At 35.8% G+C, this 20834-nt stretch overlaps 1 protein-coding gene across 2 annotated transcripts in view; it reads left to right on the top strand.

Annotated features, from left to right (window-relative positions):
* Positions 1-20738, top strand: part of LOC108359642 (uncharacterized) — a 160713-nt gene extending 139975 nt beyond the window's left edge. For both annotated transcript variants that reach the window (XR_001846966.1, XM_017611578.1), the window contains one exon: positions 18100-20738. Coding sequence is in view for 1 of the 2 variants with exons in the window: in XM_017611578.1 (XP_017467067.1) it covers position 18100 (1 nt within the window). In the remaining variant the exon portion in view is untranslated. The remainder of the gene's footprint in view (positions 1-18099) is intronic.
* The last annotated feature ends 96 nt before the right edge of the window (positions 20739-20834 follow it).

Here is a 20834-nt window from a genome sequence, read left to right as displayed (position 1 = left end):
GATATGCAGTATGAAAAATTCGGTTTGTATTAGAGGTGCCACGCCCCCTTTTACAATAGCTCCAATTTTTCTCCAAGAGTATGCGATTGATTTCGTATATCTCCATACCAAGTTCCAGAACTCTACCATGAACACTTCCAGAAATATGTAGTATGAAAAATTTGTATGGGAGGTGCCACGCGACCTTTTACAATAGTCCGAAATTTTCTACAAGAGTATGCAATTGATTTCATATATAGCCATACTAAGTTCCAGTGTTCTACATTTAACACATTTAGAGATATGCAGTATGAAAAATTCGGTTTATATGGGAGGTGCCACACCCCTTTTTACAATAGCTCCAATTTTTCCCCAAGAATATGCTATTGATTTTATATGTCCCAATACCAAATTCCAGTACTCTACCATGAACACTTCCAGATATATGCAGTATGAAAAATTGGCTTTGTATGGGAGGTACCACGTCCCCTTTTCCAATGGCTTAAGTTTTTGTCCAATAGCATGCGATTGATTTCGTATATCCCCATATAAAGTTCCAGAACTCTACCGTGAACACTTACAGAGATACGTAGTATGCTCAACAAAGTATGTGAGTGCGGCAAGGATAATAATATGAATTTACTTATATTTCCAAACATTTTATTGCCTGCTGCGATTTTCACTCCGTAAGCAATTATTCAAAATTCTTCAGAGTCGGATGGAATGGTTCTGAGAAAAGTTATTCCAAGGGAAAGTTAAAAGATTTAAATATTCAGCTTCCGCTGCTTTTCTTTCCTTCAAAGTCAAATATTGAATTGGCAGGTCCCTGAAACTCGTGCTCTTGTGGTTCACACACTTTTCTGGTGACAAAATTAAAGCTTTTTTTAAAAGTATTTAATTGACTAGGTAATCGCTTCAAAAGCTCTCGATTAGGGTGATTAAATATTTTTGACAGTATTTTTAATATGCTTCTTAAGTCTCTAAAATTATCGTGGAAAACTAAGTTTTGTATATTTTTTTAAATGGGAAAAATGTATTTGATGGGAAAAAATCGCCAATGGCGGTTTCCTAAATTTTTACGCGCAAATATCCAAAAAAAATCGCCAAATTGGCGCGAAATCGCCAAATCTGGACACTCTGCCGAACACTCTCAACAGCAACCACAATATAATCAGTAAACAACCTTGGGTGAATTTGTCGACTGCCTTCCTCGGGGATGAATATGCCAGGGATGTAATTATTGGGCGCGTTCATAAGACGTAGCTGTTTAGCTCATCTGCTACGAAACTGCTGGCAACTGTTGAACCCAACAATGACGTCTTAGAAACGGCTTGATGAATATGCTGCCAAATGAACTGCTGATAAATGTCAACAAATGAAATTGCAACAAATAGTGATAGTTGCGCCGATAGTATTTACAATTCAACGCTGAGCTGCCGCCGTGTTGAAAAAATCGTTCAATGTTACAATGAATTAAACAATGTAAAATTATATAGCAAACATCCAAAAAAGCAAGTGGACGTGGGGCGCTCACTTTGGTTGTGAATTATACGTGATTTTCAAACTAAATAATTGGAAAAATGAACTGTTTAATATGTAAAGAAAGAATAGAACGCAATAATGCTAACAAAATTGATTGTTCTGACTGTAAAAACTATTTTCACTGCAAATGTGTTAACATAAAGCCCGCCGACATTGAATTTTTTAAAGCGAACAATAAAAAATTTCGTTGTGACAAGTGCAGTGGCTTGCGCAGAAAAACACTACACCAATCAATAACAACGCAAACTCAAATAGCAGACAACCATAGCCAGCAGCTAAAATCTATTGGTGCTGGTAAAAAACAAAGCAATTATCTTGAGTACGCGCGAACTGCGAATAAAGACGAGCATTGTACAATTCAATGGTCGGGTGAGCAGAGCAAAGCAGCAAATGTAGCAGAGCTAGGAGTTATGCAGAAAGAAATAAGTGATAATGAGATCGATGGCAAAATAACTCTTCAGCTCTTATATGAAGAGATTTTCAGCCTTAAGCAAATAAACATTGACTGCCTTAGTACAATACACCAACTAAAGGAGGAAAACAAAGCACTGAAAGTGAAGGTAGCGAAACAGGAGGATAGACTAAATTGGAAAGAGCAAAAACAACTAGAAAACTCAATTGATATTGTTGGAGTGCCGAATGTCAACCACGAAAATGCAAAAGAATGCATAAGTAAAATTTTCAGGGTTGCATTAAATGCGGAGGTTTCTGATGATGAAATTGAGAAGTTTAGCATCAAACAAATTAATGTCAGGGGATCGCAACCATCAAGTAAGAATGTGAAAAATATTATTTCCGTAAAGCTCAGATCTTCAGAAAGCAAGAAAAAAATTATGATGGCAAAAAGGATTGGTAACAAGAAACTGAATACGTCAATATTCTCGGATGAAAGCGTTAGAAATATATACGTTAATAACTGCTTGACTGGCTACAATCGAGCTTTATTTTTAGCTGCCAAAAAGTTGAAAAAGGAAAACAATTTTAAATATTTATGGTTAAGTAATTCAAGATTATTGATGAAAAAATCTGAAAATGATAGTGCTGTTGTTTTAAGAACGTTTGATGATCTAGTTGATTTTCCTTTGTGAGTTGTAACATTACAAAACTCTTGTACCTAAAACATGAATTTAAGATCCGTTTTTATAAACAATGTTTTTATAAATAATGTTATTACTGATTTAAATCTATTATCAGAAGCCAATACTTTTATTGTCTTGCATCAAAATGTAAGAAGTCTAAGGCGGAATTTCGACTCTTTAGTTTGCAATCTTGAAGTTTTTCTTCCCGACATTGTGTTCGTTTCTGAAATTTGAATATTTTCGTATGAAGTTAATGATAACCATATTCCTAGCTACAATTTTTTTACTAATACTAATGACTCGTATTCAGCAGGTGGTGTCGCAGTTTTTGTACGTAATGTTTATGAGTGTGAAGTCCAACGTGTTAGTCTTTCAAGCGCTGACATTATAAAAATATCGTTAAAAATAGGCCACGAGCGATTCAGCTTCGTGTGTTTATATAGGTTTCATTCGCAATCCTTCCAATTATTCCACGAGGAATTTTCGCATCTTTTATGCAAGGAAAGAGCTGCAAATCTTGTTGTTTAAGGAGATTTCAATTTTGATTTATTGGGTGCCAACATTACACTAGATAACTATTTGACACTTATAGCGAACCATGGTTTACTTTCTTTCATTAATGACACTACTCGGCCCGATTCAGGAACCTGTATAGACCACGTGTATGGTCGTTTTAGTAATATGGATTCTACCATGTTTGCAGGTATACATCTGGATTTCGGAGTCTCTGATCATTGCTTGGTTGGTCTTCAGATTAGTAATTTGAATATTAAGCGAGATAAAATTAGCAATAAGTTATCAGATACCAAGGAAATCGATTTCAGTGTTCTCGCTGAAGCACTTCGCCTTGAGAATTGGGATAATGTTTACGCTGAAACGGACGTAAGTAAGGCGTATAATTTATTTATAAATATACTCACAGAACACATAAACCAGTCAAGCTTCTCTGTTTCTAAAAACAAAAAAAACCGATGTAATTCTTAAACCCTGGGTAACTCGCAATTTAATTAAAAATATCAAAGTGAAAAATGAATTACGGAAAAAGTGCAACAGGCATCCGCCAAACGCTAAATATCTGAAACGTGTGCATCGTTTAACCAACAGTCTGAATAGAGAAATTCGTTCTAGTCGCGATAGATACTATCAAAATTTATTATTAGCTGCACAAGGTAACCCCAAAAAAGAATGGAGCGTGGTAAACGACATCATTAATCGAAATTCCAAGGATAAAGTTTACTCGATTGTGCTGAACGTTGGCGGCGAGGATATTTCAGATTCCTTAGATGTTGCTAATGAGCTTAACGATTTTTTTGCAAATGTAGGATCAGCTTCCGCACCAAGTAGCAAATTATCTGAGTGTATGTGTACAACAAATGCTGATGGACCAATACACTCTGAATACCAACCTCCTGGAAATAGTTTTTTCTTTGAACCCGTTTCAGGTTCGGAAATACTTAACATAGTTAAATCTTTAAACAAATCTGGTTCAAGTGGTAGTGATAACATATCGAATAATACGTTAAAAAATATATCGTTTTACGTTGTAGACATCTTGACGCATTTATTCAATCTCAGTATAGTATCTGGAGTCTTTCCTGATGACTTAAAATGTGCAACTGTGATACCACTCTTCAAAAAAGGAAATAGAAAAAACAAAAACAACTATAGACCTATCTCTTTACTATCCTCAATCTCAAACGTTTTTGAGAAAACTGTGAAAAGTATGGTTTTAGCCTATTTAAATAGAATTAATTACTTAAGTCCTGTGCAATTCGGGTTTAGATCAGGTCTTTCAACTGAAGATGCTCTACTCGATTTTTGTTCCTTTATTTATAAGAAAATTGATGAGAAAAACAGCTGTGCTAGTCTTTTTGTGGATATAACGAAAGCATTTGACATGGTTGACCATGACATTCTACTGAGCAAGCAGGTTCCGCAGGTTTTCGTGGGACCATTCTCCATTGGTTTAAGTCTTACTTATCAAATAGAATTCAAAGAGTAGAAATTCACAATAATCTCAGCACAACCAGATGCATAACCTTAGGTGTTCCCCAGGTATCGGTTCTTGGACCAATTTTGTTTTTGATATATATCAATTCCATATTTTCGCTGCCTTTTATGGGAAAAGTTACAGCTTTTGCTGATGACCTTGCGATTGCATATGGATCGAAAAATGCATTTAATCTCTTTGTTGATATCAACCACGATGTTCATTTGCTAAGATCTTGGTTTGCTAGTCATAAACTCGTGGTAAGCAGCAAAACAAAATTATTGTATTTTAGCGTTTGTGGCAAGGAAATACCTAGTAATGAAGTTGTTTTTCATGCCCATAATTGTATGCGGCACAAGTTATGCAGCAATAAATGTGTTCAGCAATAATCTATAGCTACTTTTGACGAGAAAACAATTTGTGACAGTAAATGCTTTGTCGTCGAAGTTGTTTCTAACTTCAAGTATTTAGGGGTTATAATTGACCAAAATTTTAGTTGGTCATCACATATCTCCGCCATGAAGCAATATTTGTTATCAACTGTTCGTTCTTTCTATTATCTAAAAAAACTGTGCTCAAATAGAATACTAAGAACCGTGTATCATGGACTAATCCACTCTAAACTACAATACGTAATAAGTTGTTGGGGTAGTCCATATACTAGTAAGATCCGTCCGATATTAATTTTGCAGAAGTGTCTCATCCGAAGAATGTGTAACGCTGACCGTCTAGCGCATTCTATGCATCTTTTTAAAAAACTGAATATTCTTCCCGTGCGACACTTGTACTATTTTAAAGTTTAAAAAATTTTTTTTTTACGGAGCGGATACATACGAAGTCCTATATACATACCCTATAGTTTAAGAAGCAACTCCTTTTCTCATGTTTCGGTTCCTGGCTTTCGCACCACGCTTTTCCGCAACTTCTACACCACATTATCATGTAAACTTTTTAACAAACTCCCCAACGAGATCCAAATTATTAGGAGTCTATTTGTATTTCAAAAAGAAGTAAAATTGTGGCTTTTTCGTTTCAATCATGAAGATATTGAGATTCTGCTACGACCTATTACATAATTTCATTTGGTTCTTACTAATATCCTAATATTGATTTAAGAATTTAAATTACACATCATTTTTCTTATGTAATATTCTACTTATTTATCACAAATGCGTGTATTATAATTTGTACAAATAAGTATTATCTTTATGCGCCCCACAGCATTTTTTTCAACGAACATCAGATGCCATTAACTATTTCTCATTTAGGCTTAAGCATACGTATTTATGTAATATTTAGCAAAGTTGTGAAGATATATTGAGAAATAAAGAAAAATACAATACAATACAAAATCTTAAAAACATATATTTAGAAACGTAGTCTATACTTAATTATATAAAGAGAAGTCCCTTTTTTTTTTGTAACATTTAATCTCGCGAACGGCTGGTCCGATTTTCATGAAATTTTGTATATAAATAGCTTTCATTAACCACCATGTTTTAGGCTAAAAAAAAATTTACTTTTTTCGGGTAGGTGGACCAGGGACCGGTCTATTCGAAAAAATCTAATTATGGTCCGATTTGCTTAAAATTTGGTACGTAAGTAGCTTTTTAGCATATATTAGCATATATGATCCATTTTTTCCGAGAAGTGGACCAGGGACCGATCTATTCGCAAAAATCGTATTTACGGTCCGATTTGCTTAAATTTCGGTACGTAGGTAGCTTTTTAGCATATATTAGCATACATGATCAATTTTTTCTGAGAATTGGACCAGGGACCGATCTATTCGAACCCATAAAAACCGAATTTCTCATGCTACATATCTCGGAAAGTGTGCATGGTAGAGTTCTGGAACTTGGTATGGAGATATACGAAATGAATCGCATACCCTTGGAGAAAAATTTAAGCTATTGTAAAAAGGGGTGTGGCATCTCCCACCCAAACCGAATTTTTCATATTGCATATCTCTGGAAATTTTTTGGTAGAGTTCTGGAACTTTGTATGGAGATGTACGAAATAAATCGCATACTCTTGGAGAAAAATTGGAACTATTGGAAAAGGGGGCGTGGCATCTTCCATACAAACCAAATTTTTTATATTGCATATCTCTGGAAGTGTTCATGGTATAGTTCTGGAACTTGGTACGGAGATATACGCAATCAACTCTTGAGGAAAAATTGGAACTATTGGAAAAGAGGCGTGGCATCTTCCATACAAACCGAGTTTTTCATACTGCCTATCTTTGGAAGTGTTCATGGTAGAGTTCTGGAACTTGGTATGGAGATATACGAAATCAATCGCATACTCATGAAGAAAGAGGGCAGCTGTTGGAAAGGGGGGCGTGGCACCTCCCATATAAATCGAATTTTTATACTGAATATCTCTGAAAGTATGCATAGTACAGTACTGGAACTTCATGTAGAGATATGTATGTAGTTGAAATCAAGCCCATACTCATGGAGAAAATTTGGGCTATTTGAAAAGGGGGTGTGAGGCCTACAAACGTACCGACCTTTAGCTATCTTTGAATGTAATTTTTAATTCTTCTGTAGGTGTGTTTGTTAGTGAAATCCTCCTAAATGGTTGTACGGATTTTAACGAAACTTTTTGTGTGTTTGAGTGGGTCTTTGGATGGTTTAGTTTCACAATTTAATCCGACAGTTGGCGCTGTATTTGAGTTATTACTAAAAATCTTATTTATGATCCGATTTTGCTAATGTTTTAAATATGTATGCAATACTATTGCAAAATGTGCTGCCAAGTGATGCTGAAGTCGAGCTATTACTAAAAATAGCCAAGTGAGAAAAGGGGCCGTGAAGGTCAGGTTAAATCGACCTGTTGCACCATTGGGTATATCGAACGCTCCTGCGTTGCGATTGGCCCAATGGATGTGATTTTCCAATATTATTATGCGTTCAAACTTTTAAGGTATTTCGTCTGAAATAAGTATATGTATATTGCATTTCTGTAGAACAATGATTCGCACCCATTTTGAAATTGCCACCAACTATACTGTAAAGCTTCTAGGACATTCACTATAGAACCGGGTTGTTGCCGCCAGGGAGTGAAGAGGAAAAAATTGATTTCGCTTTGCGAATAACCGTGCTATAAAATGCCGCACAACTGGAGAATTTCAAGAACTTCTTCACGGATATAACACTTTCCTTAGGTTATTTAAAGCGGCAAATGACCACCAAACCATAATCTTAGCAGACGAATGTGCCTATGAAAATTGTAAACGTGAATTGTTGGTGAAAATCTTGGACCAAAAAGTTTCAATCAAATATATAAAAATTTTGGGCGGGACGAAGTTCGCCGGGTCTGCTAGTATTATTATAAAATATTCTAGTTATTTTACCACATCAGTAATATAAAATATAATAAATTTGTTTGCAACTGCCACCTAACGAAGCGGCGTTAAATTTAATATAAGCGGCGTAAGTCTTTTCGATCAGCTGTTTAGGCTAAGCCCAACACTTTGAGTTCAGGTAGCGTAAACATTTTCCGCTGGAAAAAATGGCGGAAACTTGCCAACTGTTGAGCTGAGCGGAACTAGTCAACTGTGCGTTTCTAAGACAAATAGCCAACGGTTGGGCAACAGCTACGTCTTATAAACGCGCCCATTGGTTCCCACGCCTTCTAAGCACGCAGGGTTGCTTTTGAAAAACAAAAAATAATTAGCTCAAAGTAGTTTCAAAAAGTATAGTGTAAAACGAAATTTATTAAATAATTGTACATAAAATTATATACGTAAATGACTTACTTTGTAAATTATTGGAATAAAACTTGTTTCATTACCTTTTTTTATGCAAAATGAAAATAATTATCTGAACGCTCGAAGCGCTACCACTAAGGGCCAGTTTTTCAGTGCATGGCCGTGGTTGAAACGCCCGATCTGGCTGGCTTAAACTAGGATCAGCCAATCAGCCAGCTGGCACTGAAAAACTGGCCCTAAAATGAGCAACTACAGAAAAAAAACTTCTCTGGTGTTACTGCCGCCTTGGCGAATATGTGTTTCTATTTATTTTTCTTCTGTTTACGCGAAAAACAATGCAGGTAATAATTTTCGTTTAATTCATCAAGAATCTGTACATTTTATTCTTTTGTTTTATAATTCCTCGAATTTTAAGTGTTTGCAAGAACAAGCCGAGCCGAGCAAGAATCAAACCTACCTGACGGTTTTGAAGTGTTTTTTGTTTAATAAACGCATGGCTTTTAGTTCTAGAAGAATTAAAGTCAGTAGAGACATATTTTTTTTATATAATTATTGCATTTTAATTGCTTAATCTCTTTTGCACCAGAGCAACTGTCCAAAATTTCCAGCAGTAAAAAGTTACGAATTGGCACAGCAGAAATGTAAAATTTTCTTACCATAGTAAAAAGTTTTTTTTCACCATAGCACTTTTCTACTCATCGGTACAGGCGCAGAATAATAAAAGTTTTTGAATTAAAAAATAATAACTTCATCACTTCCTTAAAATTTTAAAGGTTGTTTGACTAATCTCTTTAATTATTAGAGCATTATAATATCATTTTACTATTTTACTATTGCTTAGTACAAAATGTACACATTTACTTACCAAACCTTTATTTGATTCAGTGATAGAAACAAGACCGAAGGATACTTAAGTATTTAAATATTTATTATGTTTATTTTATATTGCTGTACATAATTTTTTAGATTTTGGCGTTTATATTTTGGATTCATCTTATGCATTTGTTTAATTACTGCAATTTTCTTTTAATAAGATCAAGATTTGTCAAATGCTTAATTTTATTTATCTAATAATAATGCAACACACAACCCTGAAATCTAAGAAAAATGCTGAGGATGGCCATTAATTAATTAAGGAGTGAATATGGCTACAACAACAACGATTACTACAACAACAACCCAAAAAGGTTCGCTACTGTCTATACTGTGACAGCAACTGATTTGATTTGCTTTGCCGAAATACCAGCGAAGCATCAGGCTATCTGCACACTTGTCGTCCAATCATAGTTGCGTTATCGTCTCGCCCTGAAATTTTGGGCCGAGCTCATGCATTTCAAAGGAGATCTGCACACTTGNAAAATTTTGCAAATTGCATCTGTATGTGTGATCGGAATGAGAGACCGAGTATATGTGAGTACTCACGAATGCGAGACCCCTTGGCTGCCAACTTTCCTAAAAGTACCAAACATCAAAACATCAAAATTTTTTTTTTCAGTAAAATTTAATATGCATCTATANCGCTACTGTCTATACTGTGACAGCAACTGATTTGATTTGCTTTGCCGAAATACCAGCGAAGCATCAGGCTATCTGCACACTTGTCGTCCAATCATAGTTGCGTTATCGTCTCGCCCTGAAATTTTGGGCCGAGCTCATGCATTTCAAAGGAGATCTGCACACTTGTCGTTATCGGCTAGTTATCGGCAAATCGTAGAAGATGCAGAAACGGATAAGTACGGCACGTCGCACAGTGCCGCGACTCCATACAAATGATGGACAAAAATAGAAGGAGTGGTCAGAATTGGCTGAAACTTCACACCTAGAAGTATTATGCCCNAAAGGTATTCTAATAGTATTATATAGTTGTCGAATATCTTTAGGTATCTTCGGCTCAGCTAACATGAAAAAAGCTTCATGTATGCATATCTATATATTTTTGATGATTTGAAGAATTTAATTTTTAACGATGCAAAGTGAAGTGTATGTATATACCTACATATATATTTTAAAACAAATTGGTGGATTTACATAGTCTCATAAAATTATAAGTCTGAAAGAAAAAATTAAAAAAATAACATAGTATGTTATACCGTTAATACGCACCGAAAATATAGAAGTCACAGTTGTATTTTTTATAAACCATATAACGAAGTTCCAATTTTGCTTTTGTAAAAAAACTGATGATTTTTTATAAACATATGATCTCTAATTTTATCAAATAAAGTTTAACTGCTAAATTATAAAAGAAACTTTTTTCATAGGAGTTTACAGAATTTAAATGATTTAGCAGGATTTTAGCGATTTTTGTTTATTAATCTGGCGGGACGGCAGAAACAGAAAACTGTTGGTGAGTACCGACTTGCTTGCGCGCATATTAGATGTTTTGTAATTCACTTTTGCATTGTCAGCGATCAGTTGCACAGTATATACAGTAATAAACCTTTTTGAGTACTCCTCGGCGGTAAAATCTGATCAGGGTGGAAAATGAGAAGGAGCATGCATTTTGTTGATTCAGAGTTGTATACATAATTACTGTGGTATGAAAGGGAACCGTACTATGGCAGAGTGGCACAAGTCATGAATGTGTAATAGTGCCCGAAACTAATTTCAAAATTGTAAAAAACATTGCAAATTATTGTCTATTATTATAGATACTAGTACAGATAGTTCATAGTTCATAGTTCAGTGTATAATATTAATATTACACCGTACATGATAATGAACTGTTAAAAGCTGAAAACGCTTGTAACTTGTAGATCACTCAAACTTGGGTGTGCTTAATGGACTGTCTGGGCGGATGCGCTGGCAGGCATTGGGGTCTGTATAGCTATACAAAGCTTGTTTTTTTTTTTTTAAATAAAGACTTAAATATATTCGGAAATTTAGAATTCGGCTTGATAAATTCACAAAATTTACACTTTTCATAAAAATGTAATCTTACAATGGACTTTTTTTATTTTAAACTTACATTTAAGAAAACTCCATTCAATGCTATAATTACGATTTGAGTTTTGCAGTTTATAAAACACAAGCGTTAATTACGTACTTAACTATTGATATTATTCTTCATTAAGCATGAATATCAGCATACATTAAAGATGAATATTATACTTCACCTACATTTTGTTCATAAATAACACATAATTATGTATATTTTATCCTCGAAATGAACTTTTTCTAATCATGAGGCGAAATTCCCCACAGTAAGTGTTGCCGTGCGCGCAAAACGAAAGCGCTGCACACAACCCAAAAGTACTCCTCGGGGACCAAATGGTGAAAAACTGCGAAAAGGTTTAGTACTGTATATACTGTCTTCAGTTGGTCGCAAATTTTCTAAGGGAGGGGTTGTTCTTGCGCAGATAATTTTTCGTTAGAAATTTGCTTGGAAAAAAGGACAATCATGCGCAAAACAACTTTTTTATATGACGGTTTTCTACCGACTGAGCCTATTAGTAGCGCTCGGCTCTCTTATTTACGAACATGCGCAAGCAAGATCGTTAACACGGTATTGTTCGCCAGTATGAATTAGCACAAGCAGGTGCTTGATGCGGGGTAAAAATTTAAAACCGAAAGGGTAGGCAATAGCCGGTACGTATATTAACCCATTTTATGCAATGTATATTGCCAAAGGCTATTATTTTCTCCTCTTTGTTTATAGAGGAACAATTTCTAACTATATTTTTAGTCTATTTATTAAAAATAATTCAACATCATGAAATGCGGACCAATTTAATTTTGTTTTATTAATAAATCAATAAAGTTTAAATTGATTATACATATGTAAAAAATAGTATGTGCTAATTCATACTGGCGAACAATAACGTGTTAACGATCTTGCTTGCGCATGTGTTCGTAAATAAGAGAGCCGAGCGCTGCTACTAGGCTCAGTCGGTAGAAATTCTATCATTCTTGCTCACATATGTATACTTGTTCTCTCATTCCGATCACACATACAGATGCAATTCGCGCAAAATTTTCTGTTTCCCCCCCGGGCATAATTACCTCACCTCATCTACCCAACGGTTTGCACATTTGCCCGCGGTTTGCACGTTTGGGCATTTTGTCCGTATGTGCACATTATGCCCATCGCTACTCCAAGGCAAGAAAAAATATATAACCCAAGGCAAATAATTATAAATAATTGGGGTGTTCACAGTTCGTTCCAAATTGTGTCTCAAAATGTAGACGTCTTCATTTTGATACATTTTTAGCATCAAACTGTGAGCACTCCTTTCTGGCAGTCGTCGCAAAACTTTACTGGTGTTGCCAGTGATTTCTTCTTTGCGTCTATTTTTTATATGTCGCCTTCCGATTCTGGCTCTGAAAAATTTTAATTGTTTAACTTAATTACCGATTGCTNTCATTTTGATACATTTTTAGCATCAAACTGTGAGCACTCCTTTCTGGCAGTCGTCGCAAAACTTTACTGGTGTTGCCAGTGATTTCTTCTTTGCGTCTATTTTTTATATGTCGCCTTCCGATTCTGGCTCTGAAAAATTTTAATTGTTTAACTTAATTACCGATTGCTAATATTTGTTCTTTCTTTTCCGTGATTTGTTTGTTTTCATCAGCCATTGCGCTCAAATCAAATGCAAATATGAAAAACGTACTTAATAAATTAAATAAAAATTATTGGTATTGCCACAATGCATAAATTAGTTTGCAAAATGTAGACGCGTAAAAAACATACCTTTGAGTGTGACAAAATGTAGACGGCGTCGTTTTCCAATTTTGTATGTGAAACAACAACACCACAGATTTTACGGTTAGAAAACGTCTTAAAATGCAGACGCCTACATTTTAAGACACTATTTGGAACGAACTGTGAACACCCCAAATGATTATAAAAAAAATATTTCGATTTGAATCACAACAGATTCAGCAGACAAGACTGGCTAACAAATTATTTCCTAGAGGAAAACAACGAAAGGACAGGTGTTGCTCTTACGAATAATCAAAAGATGTGTGTGTTCCTAAGATTTTCTGCCGATGCAGGCTTCCAAAATGGGATTGGAGAAGACAGCGGAGTACATCAAACAACCGTTTCAATGGTGATTTACTAAATGGCACGGATTATATCAGGAAGAGCATATTAATGCATTAAATTTCCATCCACAAATGAGGAACTTGCAGCTGCACAAAGGCAATGGGAAGAAAAAAACAGTTTTCCGTTTGGAATTGGTGTTATAGACTGTACACTAGAGTGGTCCAAAAAAAAAATTCCAAGATAGGGTTTGGGGCACCTTCCAAAATTTTTCTTTTGCCGAAAGAGGTGCTGGTACCAAACCTTAAGGATAAATTTGGAGGATGCTCATGATGCTCATATTTTACTCCAGAAGTATTGTGTACATATATTAATCAAACAATTGGTTAAATAACCTAAGAACATTTCAAATTTAAATTATCTAAAAAAATATCACAAGCTTCAGTTGTCATGGCAACAGAACCTTTTGATAAAAATCACCAATATTTTTGCCAGTTTCGCAGTGATCCAGTAGCGCATTCCAAGGGCATTGAGCACCCTGTATTAGTTGCAGTAGAAAACTGAAAGTTGGTATAGATATTACAAATATTAAAAGGAAAAAACTAAGGGGGTGCCCCGTTTTCTAGTAGGAAAATTTTTTTCCCCATACAAAAATTGGACCACTTTACTGTACACACATCGAAATTAAATTCTCAAAGTGACGAGTACGTATGTAGAAAAGGTTTTCATTCAATAAATGTGCAAGCAACATGCGATGCAAATGAGCTATTAACTAGCGTGGATATATCTTGGCCAAGTTCTATGAATGATTCTGGCGTACTGCGAAACAGCAATACATATACTACGATGATGAATGCTGGTAATGATGGTTTTTCTTCTTGGAGATGAGGGTTACGCCATATCTCCTTGGTTAGTGACCCCATTTCGGAAACAAACTGAAGCAAAGATCAATTATAATAGAATATTTACGAAAGAAGGATGCATCATCGAGCAATGTTTTGGACAACTGAAAAAATGGTTTGCAATATTGCAATATAAAATTCGAGTCGCAACAGATTTAGTGCTAATGGTGATTGCAAGTTCTTTTGTTTTGCATAATATTACAAAGGCTTTAAAAGATAGCTACATTTGGAATGAAAATGATACTCTGAGTAACTCTTCGAACTTGGAGATGGACGACACTACAAAAACCACATCCAGAGCTTCGGACGCAGGAAGAAGAAAGAGACAAGTGATTTCTAATTTATTATTAAATTAAATATATTTGTATTTAATTTTGCTTATTCGTGTTCATTAGATGCCTTATTTTGCTAAAGTATTTCAGATCCTCCCTCCGGCAGCAGAATATGAAAATGGGACGCTAAGAACCTAAGAAAATGAAAAAAATATTCGCTATTGCAAAAACTGGATGAGCTACTCCGAAATCCGTGATTTATAAGACTGTTTTGCTGTAGGTTTAGGTTCTTATATGAAAAACCATTCATCTTGCACAATAAAGAAAAAAAGGGTACCCAAACTCATGAAGAATAAGCCGCTAAAGCGAATAGCGTACTCAGTTTTTTAATAAACTAACCAGAAAGTTACCCACGCGGCCTTATGTGACTATTTGGTAATATTTTTCACGAATTTTTAAATTTATTCGTTAGGATTTTCCCGATAGTAGTAATTTTTCCAAAATTAAACAACTTAAAATTGTAGCTAATTTAATGTAGGTTTGAAGGAAGCGAACAGATTGTGAGTCGAATTATATTTGAACTAGTAAAGTAGGTTTAAGTGACGCCATGTTGAAAACCTCTTTCCAACTTGACAAACATTATCACAAAATTTAAATCCAAAGCAGGGGATATAACCGGCGTACTGAGGAATATTTTATCCATATTTACGACTGATAATTACATTGCTTTGCGGCGCGTTAAAACACCTTTCCCACTGTAAAACAACCATTCAATCGGTTAAGGCACGACCGCAAAGGGTTCCTAATGTAAAAAACAAAAACACAAAATGAACTTTAATTTGAAATAACTCCACTTCGGTACCACCTATCGTGTTCGTTTTTGGTAGGTTAATTTCTCTTTATATCTGTAATACGCCTTTCAAAAAAATCGGCCATTTGGCTATCTAGGGCCAAATATTCCAATCCGTTCAGACCTTTTGCGTGATTGAGTAACAAACATACAAACTTTCACATTTAAAATATTAGTAATAGGTATAGATAAAATAAATGCTACGCCCATTTTTCCAATAACCTTCGGTTTTCTATATGAGCATGGAACTCATTTCATATACATCCGTACCGAATTCCAGATTCCAGTACTCCACCGCAAATACTTTCAGAGATATGCAGTGTCAAAAATTAAGCATGTATAGGTGGTGCCACGACCACTTTTCCAATAAGATATTTTCCTGTGGTAAAATGGAGCCTATATTTTAAGTTTGACCTCTAGCAATACATCGGGGGAATCTTCATCTAATTCCATGCATGGGTTTTATGGAGAAAACGACAAAAACTAGTAGTTACTTCCTAACTCGTAAGTTTCATTAATTTAATACATAGAGAAAAAAGTGTAATTAATTTTAATATTTTTTAGCACTTAGGCTTTAAAGACAGTAGTGAAACATGAGGTGACGAATTTGTACTCTGAATATGTTAACATTAAAAAGACAGATTTGACAAACGAACGGAACGTAAATAATTTAAATCAACATCTTCCCTACCCTTTCGAAATGGCTTTACTCAAACCTAATTTACTAGTTCAAATATAAATCAATTCTAGATCTGTTAGCTGTTTTAAAAACTACATTAAATTAGCTACAATATTAGTACTTTAATTTCAGAAAAATTACTACTACCTGGAAATTCCTAACAAATAAATTAAAAAATTCGTGAAAAATTATACCATATAGTCACTTTAGGCCGTGTGGGTAGCTTTCTAGTTAGTTGTATTAAAAAACTGAAAAAGTACGCCATTCGCTTTAGCGGCTTATTCTTCATGAGGTTGGATATCTTTTTTTTTTCTTTCTTATGCAAGATGAATGTTTCTGATATAAGGACCTAAACAGTCTTATAAATCACGGATTTCGGAGTAGCTCATTCAGTTTTTGCAATAGTAAATCTTTTTTTCATTTTGTTAAGTTCTTAGTGTCCTATTTTCATATTCTGCTGCCGGAGGGAGGATCTGAAATACTTTAGCAAAATGTATGGAGAAAATACAGCATTTAGTGTTCATTTCTGTGTGTGTAAATATTTATATGATATTGGAAACTAAACAATAACAAGAAATTAATATAATATATAATGAACATAACAATTTTTATATTCATCCAAAGTCAACTCCTTTTTTACTACACGACCTTCCAAAATTTTCAGTCTCAATGAAAGCACTTTATTTTGTTTTACCAAAGCAAGCATTTGATATTGTTGAAAATTTAAATTTGTCGTCTCCTCTGTCTCATCTAAGATTTGTTTGCCCTGTAATTAAATTAAATTATGAATTACAGGCAATCACATTAGTGATATTTACGCTGAGTTCTTATTATTAGTGGTTAATATGAATGTGTGTAATTTGTTCTTGCAAATAAAGAAATAAGTGCAGAAAATTAACATTGCATATTAACTAAAAATAAATAGATATTCCCAAGCTCAGCGCAAACAACTCTATTGATGCCGGCCGATTATCATTATAAGTAGCATGTCGTTTTCTTTGCGCTGTTTGTTGTTGCACCAGTGAAGTCTGTACAACAGGTGTTAATACTGTGCTCTCTAAGCTACAGCTGGAACTCTCGTTAATAATGCCCGCTGCGCTCTCTGAGTTACTGCTGGAAAGCTCGTTGTTAATGACCACCGACAAATTACCTGCAATAGAAAAGAGAATAACAAAAGAAATATATTAACATTAAGAAAACAAAAATGGTACAAGGAGTAACGGTGAACTTGTAATTCTCTTGATGACCGGATTCGACCCAGTTATATTTCTATTAATTCTGAATCCCACTTTTTTTTAATTATGGTTTTGTATCCTGTTTTATTCTTGTCGTTTTTTCCTTTTAAACGGCACACTTCACATTAGCAATTTTCTTGACAAGATTTTTCGCATTTATTTCTACCCCCGTTTTTTCTCTAAATTCATAACTAATTTTTGCAATTATTTCTTTTTTATTTCTAGCACTAGGGAGTTGACTGTTTTCTAACAGAAACTTGTATTTCTTTAGATAATTAACTATAAAAATTTACAAGAATTCGTTTAAATCACAATTTCAATTTTCACTCTCGCTTTCCGAACTCATGTTTGCTACTAATCAAGCAAGCAGTATGATCTTAGCTATCTCAAGTTCATAGCATTTGCTCAACCTCATTTTTATACATACGAAAACGAGTAAGAGCTCAATCTGTTTGCTTGGACTTATTACTTGAGATTGAGCTGGACAGACTCGACTTGAGCAAGAGCTCAGTTTTTATGCATATGCGTCCTTGCCGTGTATTTTACAGCCTTTACACATTTTTATTGGATATACAGGATTTTAGAGAAAGCCGTTCCAGTACGGCACCTTACATAATGTTTAATAATGACCAACACAGATTTTCCTGTAAATCCTGGAAAACCTGCAAATACTGAAATACCTGGGACAGGCTTCATATCTACTCGTATCCATACATATATTTGCGTGGCAGAATTGTGGTAATTTAATATAATATTAATAGCTTTAGTGTGGCAGCCTTGCTCCTTCTCTCTCATCTGTTAATTTTGCTGACTATGTGTTTTAACTTACTCGATGTTATAAAGAATTGAATAAATCATTCGATTTTTAGAACACGAAAGTGAACTGAGTTCTACATTGGTGACCCCGCATGTGCAGTGTTGCGCAATAAATCATCTAACCTAACTTTGCAATTAGCACGGACGAGAAGTCGAGCCATTCGCTTGAACCAAACATCGCTGTGGCTGATGTGAACGCCGTATCTAGTCCTCGGATTTTTATTCCAACAATGAGGAAAAGAGAAATAGAAGCTTTCTTTTACTCCTCGGACTTTTGGTTCGACACTTCAGGTTCTCAGCAGATATCCGCAAATATGCAACCGTCCTAGCCAGTGTACCACCGACCAAGCTCATCAGCTTTCGTCCCGTGATTGAGACTGCACCTGCTGTAAACAGATACGAGTACATTAAAACCAAATTCATCCAACGATTCAGTAAGAGTCAACCCAGGCGCTTGCAAAGAGTGCTTCCGGAGATGCCGTTGGCTGATAAAGGGCCCAGCGGGCTTTTTTCTGGCATGCAAAGAGTAGCAGGATCATCGTGGAGTGACAGCGCGCTGATGGATTTGTGGGTATACCGCCTTCCGTCTGTAACAAGCATTTTCTCAAAGGAACTAACATCGATCATCGAGGGCTCAGTCAGCGACATACACTTAATAGCAACGCTCCGCAGGTGGTGTTTCAGAGAGAGGCGGCGTTTGTTAATTGCATCGGCTACTTAAGAGCAAAATTGTGAGCATCTGCGTCAAGTGTTTCACCAACTTAAAGAGAACAACTTGTGTATTAACCGTAACTAGAATTCTTAGGTCACTTCATTTCGGAGAACGGTATTCACACTCTCAGTAAACGCGTAGAAGTAATTCTCGACTACCCGAAGCCAAGAACTGAGCAAGAGATGAAGCGATATTAGGCAATGCTGAACTTTTGCCGGCGATTTTCTTAAAGACGCGAATGCGATTCAAGAAAAGCTGTTCATATGGCTAAATCCAATAAAAGAAACGACCGAACACAACTAGTAAATAGTTTAGGTTTATTGTGGGCACCTGCCGAAGTATGCGGTCCAAACTCCACAGAGCCCGTTAAGCTCTCGGATTAATTCATGCCTTAATTATTGCCCTGAAATGCTAGCATTTCAGTACCAAAGGCGGTGTGGGGCGGACACACCTTTTTGGTAAAGCGGAAACCTACCTAAAATCTCTGCCGTTCATTGGCTCCAGGCACCCGGTTGCAATGCAACTCCACATCGAACCCTTGGGAGTTCTCCCGCATTTGAATATTAAATAACAGCCCCCCCGATACTACCCGAAGGGACCGTACCTCATTGCGAACACCACTAGTATGGAACGTGGCAGCAGAGCGTTATTTTGAACAGAGTAAGCAACAGATGGCAAACTATTCTCTGCTTTCACACCCATTGCTGAACGCCGAGTTATCACTCTGTGTCGATGCGTCAAGCTTTGCGACAGTGCTCAACCAAATTGTGCTCAACCAAATTGTTAACAACGAAGTACAGCCACTTGGATTTTTTCGAACAAATTTTCGACATCTGAATCAAGGTATAGAGCACTTACGACAGTGAAAACTTTCCGCTACATGCTTGAAGGCAGACTGTGCCACACCTACACTGACCACAAGCCTCTGATTTTCGCTGCCCACCGAAACAAACATTCCATAGCGTAGGTAAGTAAAGTAAAGTTAAACCCGTTTTCTCTGCCTTCCAGCTCTCAGTCATTAATTTGCGACTATTCGTCTGATCGCATTCGCACAGCGTCAAACCATTGCAGTCCTAAACATTGACATAGTTGGGCCGTTTCCACCATCAGAAGGCTATCGATACTGTCTAACACTAGTTGACCGCTGGCCGGAAGCAATTTCCATAGTCGATATTACGATTGGGGATAAGCAAGTTGCGGTTGAGTACGGACGTGTACGAAAAACACACTAAACCATTATTCGAGTTTTGTGTCGTCGCGAACTGCACTCATTAGTATAAAAAATCAAAGCGTGATCGCGAAAAGTACCAAAATAAATAATAAGACATTGTGTGTATCAAATTAAATAAATTACATACAAAATAAGAACGGTAGTTAAGTGAGGGATGAGTGGCCAGGGCGCTCCCCAAAGGCACTCAATCCAAAGCGCAAGCATATTTGACAATTACTGCATGTAGCCCAAAAAGCAAAACCTTCAACAACAACGCTAAAGAAAACTCTTATACTGCTAACACCCCATCACAAACGCCAGATGCAGTCAAGCAAAGAGCACCACCTTCCTCTCCAGCAGTGATCACTGCGGAAAACAACGTAGCTGCCGCTACTTATACTTCGACGGCAACAAACAAAGAAGAAAATAAAGCAAAACATGCTACTGTTCAGACTGGGCTAAATCGCTACACTCTAATAAGCGGACACCCGAAAAAATGAAAAACAAAGCCCAAAAAATAAAATTTTAAAAGTAGTCACTTCAGGTATACCTACATCGGCGGAGAATTTTCGTTTTAGTATTCTCGCTGATATGAATAATGATTCTAACCAACAGGTAGTTGAAAAATACAAGCCTTCACCTATTTATCTACGAGAACAAAGCTCTAATGCTCTGGTAGATACTGTCCTAACACTACTAGTGAAAAATAAGGGTATTATAACTTTGTTCACATAACGGTTGTTTGTAACAGGCAAAACGAATCGAGATAGATATAGACAAATGTATACATAAATGATCAGAATGAAAAGAGAAATCGATTAAGCGGTGACTGTCTGTCCGTCCGTCCGTCCGTCCGTCCGTCCGTC

Source organism: Rhagoletis zephyria, unplaced genomic scaffold (assembly GCF_001687245.7).
Source record: "Rhagoletis zephyria isolate East Lansing unplaced genomic scaffold, Rhagoletis_zephyria_1.1 Rzeph_scaffold_00427, whole genome shotgun sequence".
Taxonomy (NCBI): domain Eukaryota; kingdom Metazoa; phylum Arthropoda; class Insecta; order Diptera; family Tephritidae; genus Rhagoletis; species Rhagoletis zephyria.
The sequence above is the reverse complement of the archived record's forward strand: the minus strand, read 5'-3'. Positions and strand labels throughout refer to the sequence as shown.